Source organism: Egretta garzetta, unplaced genomic scaffold (genome assembly GCF_000687185.1).
Source record: "Egretta garzetta isolate BGI_Z169 unplaced genomic scaffold, ASM68718v1 scaffold260, whole genome shotgun sequence".
Taxonomy (NCBI): Eukaryota; Metazoa; Chordata; class Aves; order Pelecaniformes; family Ardeidae; genus Egretta; species Egretta garzetta.
In genome coordinates, this window is record NW_009258662.1 from 2,629,428 (window position 1) to 2,646,512 (window position 17,085).

At 42.4% G+C, this 17,085-nt stretch overlaps 1 protein-coding gene across 15 annotated transcripts in view; it reads left to right on the plus strand.

Moving 5' to 3' along the window:
- The window catches only part of LOC118453339, a 122,745-nt gene that overhangs the window by 51,230 nt on the left and 54,430 nt on the right, over positions 1 to 17,085 (plus strand). For 7 of the 15 annotated variants that reach the window (XR_004843265.1, XR_004843263.1, XR_004843264.1 and 4 more), the window contains one exon: positions 3,899 to 3,949. Coding sequence is in view for 4 of the 15 variants with exons in the window: in XM_035903853.1 (XP_035759746.1) it covers positions 596 to 650; positions 3,899 to 3,949; positions 6,679 to 6,747 (175 nt within the window). In the remaining 11 variants the exon portion in view is untranslated. Of the gene's footprint in view, positions 1 to 378; positions 435 to 522; positions 651 to 3,708; positions 3,803 to 3,898; positions 3,950 to 6,678; positions 6,748 to 17,085 lie in introns of those variants that run through there. The other 8 variants (XR_004843261.1, XR_004843262.1, XM_035903853.1 and 5 more) reach the window with 3 other exon arrangements.

Sequence of the window (17,085 nt, forward strand, 5' to 3'; positions counted from 1 at the left end):
GTGGCTAATCTGTGGGCCAGAGGACAGTCCCTAACCCAGTTTGTGCATTAGGTAGCTGTTGCTCTAAAGTCTGGAGTTGCTAAGATTCCTGATCCCAAATAGGTTACTCCAGCTCGGTGCACAGGGCTTGCCTTTGGGAATGAGAAACAATCAAAGTTCTGCTCTTAAAACTGTTTCGTTTATTTGTTTGTGGCCAGCAAGGCGGTAACACGTTGCCAAGAACTGGGTTTGTTTGAAAGTTCTGCTCCCTTCCAAACACATACACTGACCATAAAGCCAGAAATCAGGATTTTTTTTGTTCATTTGGGGTTTTTTGGTTTGGTTCTCTCTGTGTGTGTGTGTGCGTGTGTAGTTGATGAATTTTTTGCACTCCTGCAGAGGTATTCAGCTGCAAGAAAGGAGACTCACCCCGAATACTTAGGCACCCGAGTAAGGTAGGCTGGATTTCCTCTGTAGGTTTGCTGGCTCATATTCATTTTTCCACAGAAGCAGCAGAAGTATTTGCTCTGTTTGTTGTCCTAGGAATCAATCTGTACGGAGTCCTTCCTGGAGCTGAGAAAGGGAATTCAGCCATATCCAACAGTGAGAGGCGTGCATGTTGGTCGTCGTGGCTGTCGGTCATGCTCAGTGTTTCTGTCCTGCGTACGTGGGTAAGCTTCCCTATGGGCAGGTGGCTGCCCGCAGGCAGGGATGGCCGCGTTAACCTTTCCAGCTTCTAGGGAAACGAGGTGAGCAGGACGCTCAGGCTGACTTCTGCGAGAGCTGAACAGACGGTGCTCGGGGAAGCAGTAAGCGTTTTGCTGATGGGAGTATTTGGAAATGTTAATTGTATCGAGGGTACAGCTAGATCCTCAATTTCATTTTTCTGGGTGAGTTCAGTGGAAGGAAGAAGCTTGTGGTAGGTCAGGGAATAGCCCATGTGTCGGAAGTCAGACAGCAAATCCTTCTACGTACAGGGCTCCAGCCTGTGTGTGTTTAGGGCTGTTCACCACCTACGAGCGAGGGCTGAGCCATTCTGGCAGAGCATGCTGTGCATTTTTGTGTATATGGAGTGTAGCCTGAGACTTCTCACTCTGCTCCCTTGGAGAAATGTGGTGCTGTCAAATCAGCAGTTACCTTTTACCAGCGCTATATATTCCTAAAATGAAAGGTTCTGTTGTTGTTGTTAAAATGACCGACTAACAAAATTATAATCCTTTCCAAAGGCTTCGTGCAAACCTGATGCTCCTGTGAGCGCTGCATACTCAAATAGAACGATGTATTTTCTGCTGAGAGCAAGAGATCCAATTTCTGTGCTGTTTTATGGGAAAAATTGGTTACTGGCTTTTTGATAAACAGTGAGAGCACTGTGGAGAAGGGGGGAAGGAGAAAAAAAAAAAACAAACTAGCAGATGATGTTGTAGTATTTAAGTACTTCTCTTGTAGAAGAATTGTTTCCAGGACAACAAGGTTGATGGAGTTATATAGTGAGTATGTGTTTCCTTTCCTCCTCATTATTAGTTATTAATCAGTAAAGTAGGAAGACCTCTTTTCGTACTTTAGTCATTTGCAGAGAGTTGTGTCCATCAGTTATTTTTAGTCTACATTAGGTTGTCTGTGTGGCTCTTTTTAGCTATTTAGAAGAGAATCTGGTATGCAATAAATCATGTTTGTGTTGGTTTTTAAGATCACATGGTATCCAAACAAATTACTGCCTCTGGACTACTAACAGCTCTGGTTGGTTGGTTTGTTTTAAAAGAAATAAAACAACAGGTTTGTGCTTTAAATTTCCAGCTCATCTCGCTGGTGGGATGGGAGTTTCTTTAACTGTTTGTACAGAATTTTTCCTCTGTTGGTATAATACGTATTTTTTGTATATACTAATGATATACTGTCATGCAAATGAATTTGGAATAATTAAAGGAAATAATTTTCCCCTAGAGTATATTCAGCTGTAGGACTCTATTGTGAGATCTATTTTCAACTGGAGTTTGGAATTTGGAATAAGAAGCCACTGAATTAAATGTAGTTGCCAATTTTAAAGGGGCATTGCTAGCATAAAATCACACCCATCTCGAAAATATGTTGATCTATTTAAAAGCTGGAGGAGTATGATGAAATCTGTACTTGTGTGGTTTTCCTTTGTATATTTTATTGTACTCAGAGTTTAATTTTTTCTGGATTGTTTTTTTCCTTCACAACAACATTTTGAGAAAAGAAATGTCACTTTTTTTTTCTTTTTTTTTTTTTTTTTTTTTTAAAACCACAAATATTGGCTGTGCATTTTAGAGGCAAGCATAACAAAAATAGTGGCCAGGTCATTAGTGAAAAACATGCTTTATAAAGTTCTATTGTTGTTTTGCTGAATTAAATAGCTTGAAGTTTGATGGTGTCCCTTTTAAAGGAGTTAGATGATTTCACACCCTGTAATGATACATGTATTTATTTCATATTAAGATGTTAGAACTTAAGTTGATGAAGATTTAGAAAACACTTCTTCTCCTGCATAGTTGTCTGGTGAATTAATGAGATATTCTGTTTCCTTCTGAACGCACTGGTGTTTTTCTGCTGCTAAAGGTTGGATGCCACATGCTAAGATCGATGCGTGGTCACTGTTGTAAGCCATTAATAGTTTTATTCTTTGGATGTGCTTTTCCATCCAATTCTACAACATGTTTATGAAGACCGCACTTTATCAGTTTAGGAGAAAACAATACGACATGGGGTGAAAACAGACATGCATCAGGACTGTGACGATTGCTGTGCCTTCTCCATATCCCGTGGCTCTTTAACTTGTTGGAAAGGGAGGTTAAGCAGGATGACAAATCCATGTTGGCATTTACTTGTTGCTTTGTTATCCCCTCCTGGCTGCAAACCGTAGCCAGAGTCAGGATTCTTTCTGACGAGTGTCCTCCTCTTTCCATCTCCTTTTTTTTTTTTTTTTTTTTTTTTAACATTTATTTTTCTTCCCTAATCCCCCCCTTGCAAATTACCGTTTTCAGCAGAACAAGAGCAGTGCTAACCTTGAGTGATGAGATGGCTCTGTACTTCGTTTTCCACTACGTCCCCTGTTATTTAGTTATTCCATTATCTGGAGCGTACCAGTTCTTTATGGAGGATTGAGTAGTTCTTCCAGGTCACCACTTGGCATAGTAAGGGAGTAAGGAATTTTTTGCTGCTTCTGCTGAAGGTTTACTAATTATGTGGTTAAATAGAGAATGTAGCATTAGAGCATTCTTTTTAAGGACAATACTCTCATTACTCTGCTTAGTAGATTTTCTTTTTTGTTTGATTTTTTTTTTTTTTTTGGGTTGCTTGCTTCTTTTGTTTTAATCTTCCAAAATGCTTTAAAAAAATTAATGAATTCCAGTAAGGTATGGATATACTTTCTCTGGTTTTACAGATTTGAGTCCAAAGCACAGAGCAGGACATAATGGCCAACTTGTTCATATTCAACGCCCATTGAAGGGTCTTAGGGCTCCTGAAACACAGGGCTAGCAGATACAACCCGAGACCCAGGGGCAAGTCATCACCTTTCTGAAGTAGGTGCTGGAGGCCAACAAGAACAGTCACAGAGTCTAACAGCACACTACAGAGCTGTCTCAGAGCAATTAAATCCTCCTTTACATTTCTTCTTTGGTAAACTTTGCGATAGGATTTGGAATTTGTTTCTAGTTCTTCAGTGTTATGCTCAAATCACAAGGCACTCTCCACAATTCATCTTGATAGAGCGGTTTGGTGTAACAGAAATATTCTCGCAATCAAATCAGAGAAACAGAAGTGAACGATGGAAATATTTTCCAGTGCTGACTAAAAGCAAACAGTAAGCTTCAAGCATTAATTAGCAATATAATGAGAAACTTCAGTTCAAGCAAATACTTTTTTTAACAGAGTATGTCTTGTCTTTCATGTGTTGCAGAAGAAAGAAATGGTGACCGAGTTGTACAAGCAAACCAGGACAATCGAAAAAGTAAGTCAATGTTCACTTTCCTCTTCTATGAGACTATAGGACAGTTGTTCTATAAGATATCCATTTAATTAAGAAGGCAATTAGCTTTCTCTCATTTCTTTGCGTGTAGCATGTATGGTTTGTAGAGCTGTTCTGAGTACCTGATTTCAAGCTGTGTGGTTCAGGGTGAGTTGCATTAGGTAGATCGTTCCTCTCCCTTTCTCATGGAAGTGTGAAGGCATGAAATAGTTCAAGGTTGTGTCATGTAATTGCATTATTACTGTTGTTGTAACAGTGGTGGTCCAAGGATGTGGAGAGGAGAGGTTTGTAAGGCAAGGTTTTATCTCTTCTTAAACTGTTTCTGATGAAGTCTGGAGAATCAGGCCAACCTACAGGAACGCAAGAAGAGTTGGAGAGGGGTTTTGGGCTCCAGAGCTTGTTAGTATTCTCTGTAGTATCAGTTGGTGTAAGAAAAGTTTTAACCTTACTTTAAGGTTGCTGTGTGTTTGAGTATTTTGGAATATATTAAAACCATTTACCTGAGAGCACTGTATGTTTAGTATGGGAGTTTTTTCCATTTTGGTCAAGAAAGCAGGCTGTTTTTCAGTAGTATTTCAGATAGCAAGCCTTACAGCTTACCTTTCTGGTTCACTTGCAGTAGACAAGGGCAGATTTTAAAGATAGATGCTTGTAACTGTCTTGAACAGAGCATGTACTATGTGTTAACAGCATCTACATTGCAATTGTAATAACAAAACCTAAGATGATTCTGAATTTGGTTTCACACTGGCTAACAAGTGGACTCATTAAAAGATTGCGGGAGGTTTTCTATGTATTGTTGACTCAACTTTAAAATATCTATAAGTCTGAAAAATGTGTCTTGGCTTACTTACTAAGGAATGAGTACGTTTTTAACGCATAGGTTTTGAAATTATTGATGACTCCAATTTGTTGAACAGCCTTTATGTGGTGCTTTATTATTTTTCTATTACTTACACAAATGTAATTTTAATGTATACCTGTGTCTCTCTTTTGTCTGAAAAGTTTAAGTAATTCTACAGATGTGCTTTTTATAGACACTTTCTATTAAAAAAAAAAAAAAAAAGTGGTAGAACATGTGTCAGGCATATGCAATTCCTTCAGCATCATGTTTTCCACACTGATTTAATAGCTATTGAATCTCCTCAAAGATTCTTGTTTCCAAGACCTGTTTTATGGTAATAAATCTTCTTGGCTGTAAAATTCTTGAAATGGTTCAGTAGTACGATTGTTTCCTTAGCACATTCCCTGAGAGATCATAGTTAGAAATGGAAAAGTCCTTAACCAGGTCAACTTTTTCCTTGCAATACATATAGACAGTGCTGGAAGTGATGATCAATGAAATCGCCAAGGTTTATTCTGGCGAACCGCTATTGCCCAGTGCTCCCTACTATCTGGATTTATCTCTAGGTAATTTTACAGTAAGATTTCTACTAGAGTGTCATACTAAACTACAGTGAGAAACGCCTAGATAGGTAAAGAGCTGTGGCGTGGTGTGATGCAACTCTTCACTTAAAAGAAAAAAAAAAATTGTCTGAAAATTCCTATCAAAAACTTTAATAAAATGATGGAAGACTGCCTTAATTTCCCTATCTGTTTGCACTTGAGGCTAGGGGATGGCGTAGTGTGCACAGCAGGCTTTTTGGCGTAAATGATGGTAGAATAAGAAAAGATGAATCCAGGCTAGTTAACACCTTCCTTCTATACATCGAGTGCCGTTCCTAGTTGTTGGGTTCTCATCACGTGTGTAAACTGTAGCAACAGTGAGCTGCTTCAGCGTGTGGTCTGTTGCATTGCCAGCTTGAACTCCTTTGGGTTTGTCATCAGAGCACCTTCGGAAACTGCAGGGCCACATGCGAGATAAATCCAAAACAAATGGTCCAGTCCTTGAGGTAGATTGTAATTGAATAAATTGTCAGGCGTGCAGGGATGATTACGTTGTGATACCTCGTCTGTCGAGCTGTGGAGGGTGAGCACATGTTATATAGCCCATGCGGCTTTCTGACAACTGGAGAAGGCTCTTAAATTGGGTATTACTGGGAGCAGGTAAGAAAGGAGTTCTGTGTATTAGGTTTCCAAGGCGATCCATTAGGTAGTTCATCTGGAACATCACACGGGCAAAGAAAAGGGAGATGTGTTTTTGCCAAAACTCTCTGCCCAGCTGGAGCTCCAGGTAAAACCACCAGGTTACACGGGGAGAGACTGAATCCCTTGATCGTAAAATTTGTAACTTTCTGAAAGACTGTTTTCTTTCTTTGATGTTTTCCTAGTAGGACCTCAGATGCTGGAATTGTCCTTTAGGTTGTTCTGCACTGAGGGAAGCAGTAAGTCTGGGGTTAGTTCCTCCATGGGCGTTTCCCAGGTTTTGGGATGCTTGACCCTCTTTCCTATCTCATGATAGGGAATAAAGTTTTGCAGTTACCCCAAGATTTATAGCAGATCAGTGTATTAAATCTGCTCTCACCTTTGTTTTGGAAAAGGGAACCTTGTAGTCTCATGGGCCTCATCTTGCAAACAGAAAGATTTCTTCCATTTGAACTGTGCATTTTAATCAGATGCTTTTACTGCAAGGCATAAATGGTAGGGTTTTCAACGTTGTGCTTTAAAATGATCCAAACCAGCTTTTGTTATATTCTTAGATACTGCTAGTCACGATAGGGAACAGCCTCTGCACTTAAAAGGTGGGCTCAGAGATCATTTCTACTCCGCAGGATCTCGACAAGAGTACAGTTGTGTCATGTCAGCATATTCATTCCAGTTCATGACTTGCAGAAGAAACGGTAATACTATTTTGTGTGTGTGTGTGTGTGCACAGATGTTTTGAGGGTTGGTAGAAGTATTTGCTGCCATAGTCCTGTTTGAATTGTTGGGTGGTTGTGTGAAGATGGAGGGTGGTCTAACAAGTGGACCAGATGATGAGAAGGTCTTTATTGGCAGTTCTGCTAACTCGTGTACCTTCACAGAGTCGCTTTGTGGGTTGTGTTTGTCACTTGTACCTACTAACCTACTTTGGATACATATGATACGTATTAATGTTTTGACTGTTGAGCAGTAAAAGCTTGATGTCTGACCTTATGAGACAGCCCGCTCCTTGGCACACACGTGAGCAAACATGTGTCGTGGAGCACGTTGCCATTCAGTCTGACAGCTGAGGGAGCTGAATGATGAGGAAGGTGTGAAAAGTACAGCCAGCAGTGGTGAAGATAGCCGTTTTCCTCTTTGGGTATCCCTTTCCTTCTCAGAAGGTCCAGCACCATGTACAGCACAAAAGGAGACAGACCACAAAGAGGTCAGTGTTATGGATGTGTGCGAAGTAGCCATTAACACAGGCAGTGAGTATTCAAAAAGAAACTCTCCGTTTGACAGTGCTGTCTCCTAGATGGCTTAGCAACATAAAAACACAACTTACTTTTAAAAGAGCACTTTTAATTTTTGTCAGATATGAAAGTACCTGTAAGTTTAATGTGCGCTTTGCGAAGAGAGGAGCGCGCTGAGAGTAGTTAGCAAATTTCCATTTTACGAGCTGTATCTGTGGTATGATGGCTTCGTATACAAAATTCTAGCACCACTGTTAACACTGAGAAATTTTTGCGTGCACTTTGCAGGAGCGCTGCTCTTGTGCCAGAGGAATAGGAGCTGTGTGCTGTAATGACCTGCGTTGCTCACTGCACTTCATTGGGCTAAGGGATGGGCTATCAGTCGGGTTTGGATTCATGGTCTGCAGCCGTATTCTAGGGTACAGGAAGCCCTAGGGAGTGGAACTCTTGTATCTTCTTTTTCCCCTTTTCCCATAGTAATACAGCTGCTAAAACAACTTCTCTGCAACTGTAGACAAAGAGGTGATGTGTCAACCTGGGATATATGCATCTGTATTCACAAGCGAAGTGGTGAACAGCACGTGTTCCTGCCTCCCTCAGCTGTGCTCCCTCTGTTAATCAGTCAGTCTGATACTCCAAAACCGTAGTAGCACGTGTTCCTGCCTCCCTCAGCTGTGCTCCGTTAATCAGTCAGTCTGATACTCCAAAACCGTAGTTTTCTGAAGACTTTAATTTTTGAAATTGGAAGACACCTAGTAACAAAGCCTTGTCCTCATTTTTTTTTCTTTTTTTAATTTCTTGCTCAAAAAGCCAAGATAAAAACGCTCTCTTTGAGATCTTTTTAGATACCTAAGATCCAGAGTTTACCTAAAATTCACCTGATTTGCAAGCTGACAATGTAAATTCAGAGGTCAGTTATGTATCCAACTTGCAGTGGTTCTCACTCTGATGTATTTGCCTGAGAGAATGGAGGAAGACATCTGGACACAGGCACACGTGGAGTAACAGAGGAATGCAGGATCTTAAATAGGCTGTTTCGACCTGTATGAGCTGCAGCCCTGTTTGGCTGTAGGGTACCCGTCTTTTTAAACCTCCTTCTGTGGAAGTGCTGGGTGAAAAAAAAACCCCATCATATTGATTATACAAACATTTGTGCGTTGCTAATACTTTTTCTTAGCATGAAACTCTGAGACTAACAAAACATAATTAGACTTTATTGAGATTTTTATTTTCCCCTAACCGAGGCTAGTTTCTATAGCTCAGGGGTGGGAGCCTATGTCCTAAAGGCTATGTATGACTCACAACTGTTTCATACAGCTACTATCACATTGTTTTTTCACATTATTTATTCACACTAATATAGAACAGTACTGACATGTTTATTAACACATGGATGTGGCTTGCTAAATATGTTTAAAAGCCTTGGCCCCTAGCTAGAAAATTAATTCTCTGATGTTGCTGTGAACTGCTCTACCACAACACGTTTCCGCTTGCAAAGACACCAAGGTTTTGTGAGTAGCCTTAGTCATCGAGTCCCACCTGCGTGTAATCAGCATGGGATGGACAGAGATAAATCACTGCCCCTAATGTGGGATGGATGCAGTACAACCTCTTTACATCCAGCTCAGAAATCACTGATTCAGCTGTCTTGAGCTTGCAGTTTTATATATCATATGTATTTGGATTTTGAGTCTTGCATGAAGGTAGTGGGGAAAAGTGTAACTTGATATGACAAGAAAAAAGGATTTTTTTTTTCTTTATAACATTGAATCATTACAGATACGTGAGGGAATGAACATGCCTGAAATTCACTCATTTTTAGTCTTTCAGCATCTCTCCTGCGAGACTGAAGTCTGTCTCGTCTTCTGTAGAAGAAATGCTTCCTTTTTTCCCTTTTTCCCCTTCATCCCAGCTGCTGTGTTGTCAGGAGACATGCCCTTTCTTTGATGAACATCCTTCTGAGCTCACTGGCTTGGAGGACTAGACTAACTGCTCAGGCTGGAAAATGGCAACCAGCTCTGTCAGCCTTTTGGGGGTGAGCGGTTGTCCTTTTGAGTAGGGTGATTGCTACGGGGACGGTCAACATGGGTGGTCCTCTGGGTTCCTTCCACTGATGCTCCACTGTCTGCAGTGTCTTCTAATCCTTCTGGATGGGGCAAACTCTGGATGAGACTGAGCTTGTCTGAGGCAGATGGCTTTCTCCATATGGAACCAGCTTCCCAGTGACAGGACAAGGTGGAACAGGATGCAGAGAGAAAGTTCACGTCTTGGTGGATAGGTGTCTGTCACAAATAATCACGGAGATTTCCAGTCTGTCTTAGGACTTTAGATGTATATTAGTAACTTCACTGTAACGTAAGGGTTTAAATACCCCAGGTGCCTTTGAAAGTAAAGTACTTCACGTTGCTTTGTGTATAAACCGTCCAATCTAAAGCTTGCTCTAAGAAATTCTGGAGATTGTTACTCTAACTTTGGTGATGGGGACATGTAGGGAGGGCACTTAGGGTGTAAAGGTACCATGACAGGTATACAGCAGAGCAGGGATCAGAACCCAAGGAGGTTCTCAAAAGCTCTGTGACCAGCAAAGGCCCCGCAAGCCATACCATACGCTCTTCGGCATGATAGGCTCTGCCCAATCTATCTAGCTTTGCTGGAAAGCCCAATAACGTTAGTCTGAGCAAAGCACAGTGCAGATGGCATCTCTACAACTCCTGATACCCAATCCTAGCTAGCTGATGTCTCTGGGTGCTACTGTGTTAAGCTATGTAAATTCTCAAGAGGCCTGCCACCCACTGCTCTGCTTGTAAGTGCAGAGCTGTCTGCATGTAAGGTACAGAATGCATGTGTAAGAAAAATTGTTATTAAAGGGATGCTCTTAAAAATAGTCTTCAACCTTATAGTTCCCTCCAAAAGTGTAACTTCATGTGGTGGGTCTGTCAGTGTTTTGGATATACTTGTTTCATCTCCGCCTGCGGTGAGGTGTATATACAGCTGAACAGATAATACGTAAAATACAGTATACATCATTTTAATGCAGGAAATTGGAACATCTTAAATACATACATTTAGTAGCATCTTAGGACTTTGAATTTTCCTACGGTTTCCAGGCAGTGTTTTCTCTCCTCATAACGTTAAGAATGAGTGGTAGTTCAAGCCTGTATTCAGTATGTCCATGCGAAAAGGAATTTGCTTTGATTAAAATTGATCAAAGAATTTGATTAAAATCTAGGACTTCTCTTCCTGTTCTCTTTTCTTGGTTCTGAAATACTGAATCTCTTTTTATATGGTGTCTGTATAGAGGAGAAGATAATGGGTGAGATGATACCACATTGAAAAAGTCTAGGGAGATGGAGCTCAGAATTAATACTTAAAACTACGTTGAAAACTTTGTTGTACAAAATAAAGCTTAGGGTTTTTAAAATAAAAGGATAATAGGACATGGACATGGAGCCTGGAGGCTTGTACTCCTCATCTGTTGCATAAGCTTGGACAAGTTGCTTTGCATTTTCCTGCCTTGTTTCTACTGTCAGAGATAAGTATATTTTGCTTGCTATTGTTAAAGCACTTTAAAATCTCAAATTAGTAGTATTACGGACTTCAATAAGCTTATTTAAAATCCTTTTCCTCCTCACTCACGCCTTCCCAAAGACAAGAATAAATAGAGTATTTCCCCCCGCCCCCCCCAATGGTATTGATTGACTGGTATTCTGCAGCTGTTTAAGGTTGGATTTAACTGATCCTTTTTGTTGTCCAAACATCCACCGAACAACTTCAGATCGAGAGTACTGTTGGGTACATTGCGTCTCTAATTCTGTTAGGGGCATGGTCTGGCACAAGGTACTTCCTTGTTCATTTTACTTAGCAGGCTGGAGTTTCAAAACCTCCTGGCGTAACAGACCTTTGCAGGCTGCTTTACACGAATATTGGCTAATCTTAGGCATCGATCAGCTAGAGCGTGGAGCATCGTGGACGGGGTGGCTGACCTCTAGCCTGATGATGATGGAAATGTGGTTTGTATCACCCGAAAGCACGCTGTCAGGCCATTAATATGCTCTGCATCATCATCAGGTCCTGTGGCACAGCATTTCAGCAGCATTCCTCAACACCTAAATCACCTTCTGGCCCTCAGACGTGCTCGGAAGGGCTGATGAACCCCTACCAAACTGCCATTACCCAGCAGCAGTAGACAGTTCGCCCGGTGTCGTTTGGCACAGCAAGTACCCATCTCTGTGCAGGGAGTCCTTGTCCTGAGATGCTGCTGCTGTTGAGAATGCAAGAAGTGAATTCAAGCAGGCAGATGAGGTGGTTAACCAGGGAAAATGCATCGATCTTGGATAGCCAAGTGTTACAGAAATAGTTTAGTTCAATGGAGTTAAATCACCACGCTTAGAAGAAAAAAAAACTGCCCAGTGAAACCTCCTTGCTTTAGAAGCAGCCTGGCACACGGATGTGCAGCTTTGCATTCTCTGTTAACGCTACCAGTGTCCTGGCAAGAATCCAACAGACGGAGCTGAGGAAGTAGATAGTATAAAAGCAGAACTCTTTGGGCTTTTTGTTCTGCGTTGATCCCTCAGCCTTGCTGCAACTGCACTGTGACAGAGCATCTGTATGCCACGTCTCGAAATACAGAGAGAGAGTGTGTACTCCTGAAGGATGGCTGCTGAGCGTCGCTGTGTTTGGGTTCGGGGGGGTTTAAAAGCCCTGCAGTATGTATACAAGCTAGCTGTAATTTATTTTAATTAAAATACAATAGCTGCATACGTACTGCAGAAGGGGTAAGACGGGGATTCCCCACCTCTAATTTGTCATCTTGCTGTTCGGATTTCTTTGCTGTTGTCTTCCTTCTCACAGATTTGTGCAGAGATGTCTCATCCTCTCCCTCCTGTGCTGTTAGCAATGGCATCTGTCTTTTGAAAGGCAACAAATTTTCTTAACCTTTTTCTGTTGTTGGGAAGCTGTTCTTGCTGTACGATAGTGGAGGCATCCCTGTCTGTCCCGACACACGCACCTATGCAGGATTTATTTTAATTGGGGAGCTATAGGAAGCAGAATCCCCATTCAGTGGGAGCCTTCTTATATCTGACTTCTATTTTTTGAATTAGGGAGCTTGGAGTACCCACCGTAGGGCTGGCAGGCGGCCTGGCAGGAAGCTGGACAGACTGCCCTGCCGGCCAATCTTGTTGCCTTTTATAGAGCACGTTGATGAAGTCAGCACGCTTCTATGCAATCGGTGTTTTACAGTGTAAAAATGGTTACGTTTGGGAGGGTTTTTTTGAGCGGCTCTAGTTTTAGACTGCAACTTGTGACTTCTGGAAAACTGTAGACTAATTTTGGTAATTACTAGAGATTATTTTTGTGAGAAGAGAGGTGGTGTTTCTATGGAAGAAAATCCTCTTGGAAGGATGTTCTTCGGTTGGTGTGAAGGACTGCCTGATGCATGTCGTTGTTCAGGTAGGGGAGTTGGCTGGCAGGGACCTTGTGTTCCCCATCCCCAAGTCTCATGTAACAGCAACTGTTTGTGATCAAATTGCTGCTAAATGTTTTCTGTTTACTTAGAATGATTTATCTGGAGGAAATCCAAACCACGTAGGACCTGGATCTCCCACCGTTTTTGGTAGGACAGAGTGCTGGGGTGCTAGCAGTCTCAGGGAAGGCACAGCCTGGGAGAAGCGACAGGAGCCTTTAGGTTTGGAGGTTGGTGTGTAACTGCGCTCCATCTACACTTGCACTGTGCCTGCTGCTCGGTCGGGACACAGCTGTGCTGCTGTTCCACACAAGGCTTGCAAGTTGAGCATGGCAACATAGCGTGCGTCTTTGAAGCAGGCTGTGTTGTCTTCTTACACCACGCTAGTGCTGAACTGGGCTTGAGTCTTCAGGCAGTTCAGTTTGACCTCCTGCTCAAAGTAAGACTGACTTGGAAGTTAGGTTGAGCTGCTAAGAGCCTTTAATAATTGAAAATCGTAGAATCACAGAACGTTTTGGGTTGGAAGGGACCCCTAGAGGTCATCTAGTCCAACCCCCCTGCAGGGAGCAGGGACACCTTTAACCACATCAGGTTGCTCACAGCCCCGTCCAACCTGGCCTGGAATGTTCCCAGGGATGGGGCCTCCACCACCTCTCTGGGCAACCCCTGCCAGGGTTTCACCACCCTCATGGTAAAGAATTTCTTCCTTAGATCAGTCTAAACCTACCCTGGTTTGGTTTAAAAGCATCACCCCTTGTCCTGTCACAGCTGGCCCTACTAAAAAGTTTCTCCCCATTTTTCCTACAGGCCCCCTTTAAGCCCTGAATGGCCGCACTCAGCTCTGCCCGCAGCCTTCTCTTCTCCAGGCTGAACACCCCCAACTCTCCCAGCCTGGCCCCATAGCAGAGGGGCTCCAGCCCTCGGATCATTTTAGTAGCCCTCCTCTGGCCCCGCTCCAACAGGTCCATGTCCTTCTTGTGCCGAGGGCTCCAGAGCTGGACGCAGGGCTCCAGGGGAGGTCTCACCAAGCAGAGTAAAAAATCTCCAAGAACAGAGAGTTGATAACCTTCCTGTTCCCATCTTCCAATGTTTTCATATTGAAGATTATTTTTTTTCCTTAGGTCTAATCAGAGTTGGCCTTACTGCAGCTCGTGACTTGCTGCTTGCTGTTTGTCTGTCTGCTCACCAGAGGAGTCTGGCTGTATTTCCTCAGTAGCCCCCTGTAGATCACTAGAGGGCTAACGAAGGGGTTGGGCTCATAACTAGCGTTCTGGGAGAGTTTGCAAGCTGGATCCAGAATCTTCTTTGGATCACTCTTCCTCTCTTGGGCCATGGAAGTGCTAGAAGGAAGCCGAACTTGCATCTTCAGGATACATTGCTGCTATTGAACGATGTTGATGTTTTTTGGACTTCTCTAGTATCTGATGTAAAACCCCTCGAGTCCACTGGCACAATGGAACCAGGTGTCCAGCACTTCAGGCAAATCAGACTGATACTGAACATGCTGTCTCTCTGTCCTCCTCAATAGATGAATCTGCCTGCTTGGAAGATTCCTTGCATTGCGAAGCACTTTGAGGTCGTGAGTTTACAATGAATCACCAATTAACAGTTCAGTGAAAATAATTTCAAGTAAAAGCATACTTTGTTTACTTAAGTAGTTGCTGCTTTCAGAGGAAACATGAATGCAGCTTTGATTCTCAGAAGTAGCTCGTGTTGTAGTGGCCTTTGAGGATGTCCTTAGAACGGAGCCGATGTTTACACAGGCATTACAAATAATCTCTACCATTTTGAATGAGCCACTCTTAAATGGAGTTCCATCCGTTAGGGAGGTATATACTTGAAAAAGCAGATGAGTTTTTATGGTTTTTTGTTGGCTGTTGGAGCTCCAGTATTTGCGCAGTCGCTGTGTGAAAGCTGCGTGTGTAAATCCCATCAGAGGGGAACCTAGATGATAACCAAGAGCACCAGTAAAATGAATAAAGAGGGGAACTGTCCCTTACGTAATGAGTTTGAACAGGTCTGGTGGTTCTTGCGTACATGCAGTATAAGTTCACAGGGGCCTGTCCCAATTCAGGACAGGCAAGTAGTTCTTCAGAACTCAAAGGAGGTGTAATCTTATAAAACCTGTGTGATAGGGAAGTTTGGCCTTTTGTATCCAGAAACTAAACTGGCTAAGCAAACATCTAATACTGACTTCATTCTGTAGTCTGCCTGCCTGTCTTTAGACTTTGAGTGTGTAACTTTCTCCAGTAAAATGAAACATAACCTTCCTTTAAAACACGTTCAGCTTCTTCCTCGAGAAAGCGTGTGTGCCATGTGCTCCTGTCTTGGCAAACACTATTTTAACTTACTTTGTGCTTACTGTTTTCTCCCTGTTCTCTGCTCCGGTGCTCAAGATGCATAGGGGACTAGAGGTCTGGTAACATGGCTGTTGCTTAAATAAGTGAAATTCAAGAGTTTACAGCCTACAGGAGTCAACTCTGCAAACTGTTTTTTTCCATACCTAAGAAGCATGAGTCAGATTTTGCAAAGTGAGTCAAATCTATCCTCAGATTCATTTGAAGACGCTGTAATGGATATATAATTTGAAACAGTATTATGCATAAAAATGGCTTATTAAAGTAATTTAGTTTGCAGTATTCCCTCTTGAGTGGGAAGGGGGACAGGGTGGATAGAAGTGATGGGGAATCTTGGAAGGAACAGCAGTTCAGGTGTACCTCAGTCCCCAGAAACGGCAGGTAGTCCTCCTGCAGCGTAGAGGGTATAGAAAGATTAATTCACCAGTCTTGTGGGGATTTGCCAGGGCCTGAGAGATGGTTAAAGTAAGTATGCTTATCTTTGGTGATGCTGCTAAACCATGGTCTTCAGCCTGACAGCACCGCTTAAACGAGGACGAGTGTTGTCCCTGGACTTTCAAAATACTGTGACAAAGGCTCAGCCTTTCAGATGCATGTTGGAGATCCAGACGTAAACCCTCTCCCACGAGAAGGGCAGTAGCCTCCTAATACCTTCCCAGAAATAAATCCCTTCCCCTTTGCCTTGCATTCCTTCCCTTTATCTTCACCTGGCCAGCATTCCTGTGCATAAAGCTGTCCTCTGAGGTCAAATGTGCTGGAGCTGCAACCCTCCACCAGGATGTGACTCTTGTATGTTTTGCTGGCTGTGTCATGCAGAAACACTCCCTTTCCTCTGAAGGAATTGCATGACAATTAAACTTTGAGGCACAGTCACTTTCCAAGTCTCAGTTTTTTTCTCCTCTGTTCCCATGTTTAGCCCTCCCTCTGAGAAATCTCTTGCGATTGTGAATTTTGACCAGGAAATGAATTTGATGGCTCCATTCTTAAGCATTGGTCTTTGACTGGCTATGGTCCACATCCTAATATTGTCCTCAGAAGAGTGACTAATACCTCCTGTCTGGCATATGTCTTGAATGAACCAGGAGACAGGCATGCGTTTATTTTTCCTATTCCTGTGTGTATTCAACCTAGAAAGAATTTTTTAAATTTGCTTTTCTTCCGCAATTTTGGTGGGGACCCTGAGGAAATGAATGATGGAATTCAAATGCAGCAGTTCAAAGAACATCTTTGGCTTTACTTACTTGTGGTACAAAGATGGGTTGGCAACCATCAGATATATGGTTCCCTGACTGATAACGCACCATCCCTCGTAGGTCTCGGGCTGCTTTTAATTCTTCCCATGACTCAAAACAGCTCTGAGTTGTCTTCACTCTGAATGAAGAATGTCATGGTTTTAGAAATGCATGGGTTTTAGATCATTCAAATCTTTATTTTCTTTTCTAAAGGGTTTTGATTTATAAGAAGATGATTGTAGAAGACTAGGACTTGGGAGTCCAGCAGCACTCATGTCACTTTTTTTTTTTCCTTCCCTCTAGTGTAATTTCTGCCAAAGTTTTGTGGAACACGCAGTGTTTGAAAGGTGCTGAACCAAAAAATAAAAAAAAAAACAACCCCAAACAAAACACCAAACATTTTAATAAGCCACGAATATAAGTGTATTTGTGCAGAATGAGATGGTTGGTTACCTTCTGTGTCAACGCAGTTTGTTCACGTGTTCTACCAGGGTCCTCGGGGATGACCTGGAGCACAGCTCAGAGCATCTCCAGCCAGTCTTCCTGACTGCTGCTGCTAACGCACGACGCTGCACAGGGGTCGGTTGTGCTCCTTATCTGCAGCCATGTTGTTCAGGGACACAGCATCTTCCCATGCAACTTCTGTTCTTCACAATTGCTTTACTGATTTTACTCCTTAAGTTTTTACTCTGTACTCTTTTTACTCCTTTTCTGTCTAGTTCTGCACTTGAATTCCATCTCTGTGAGT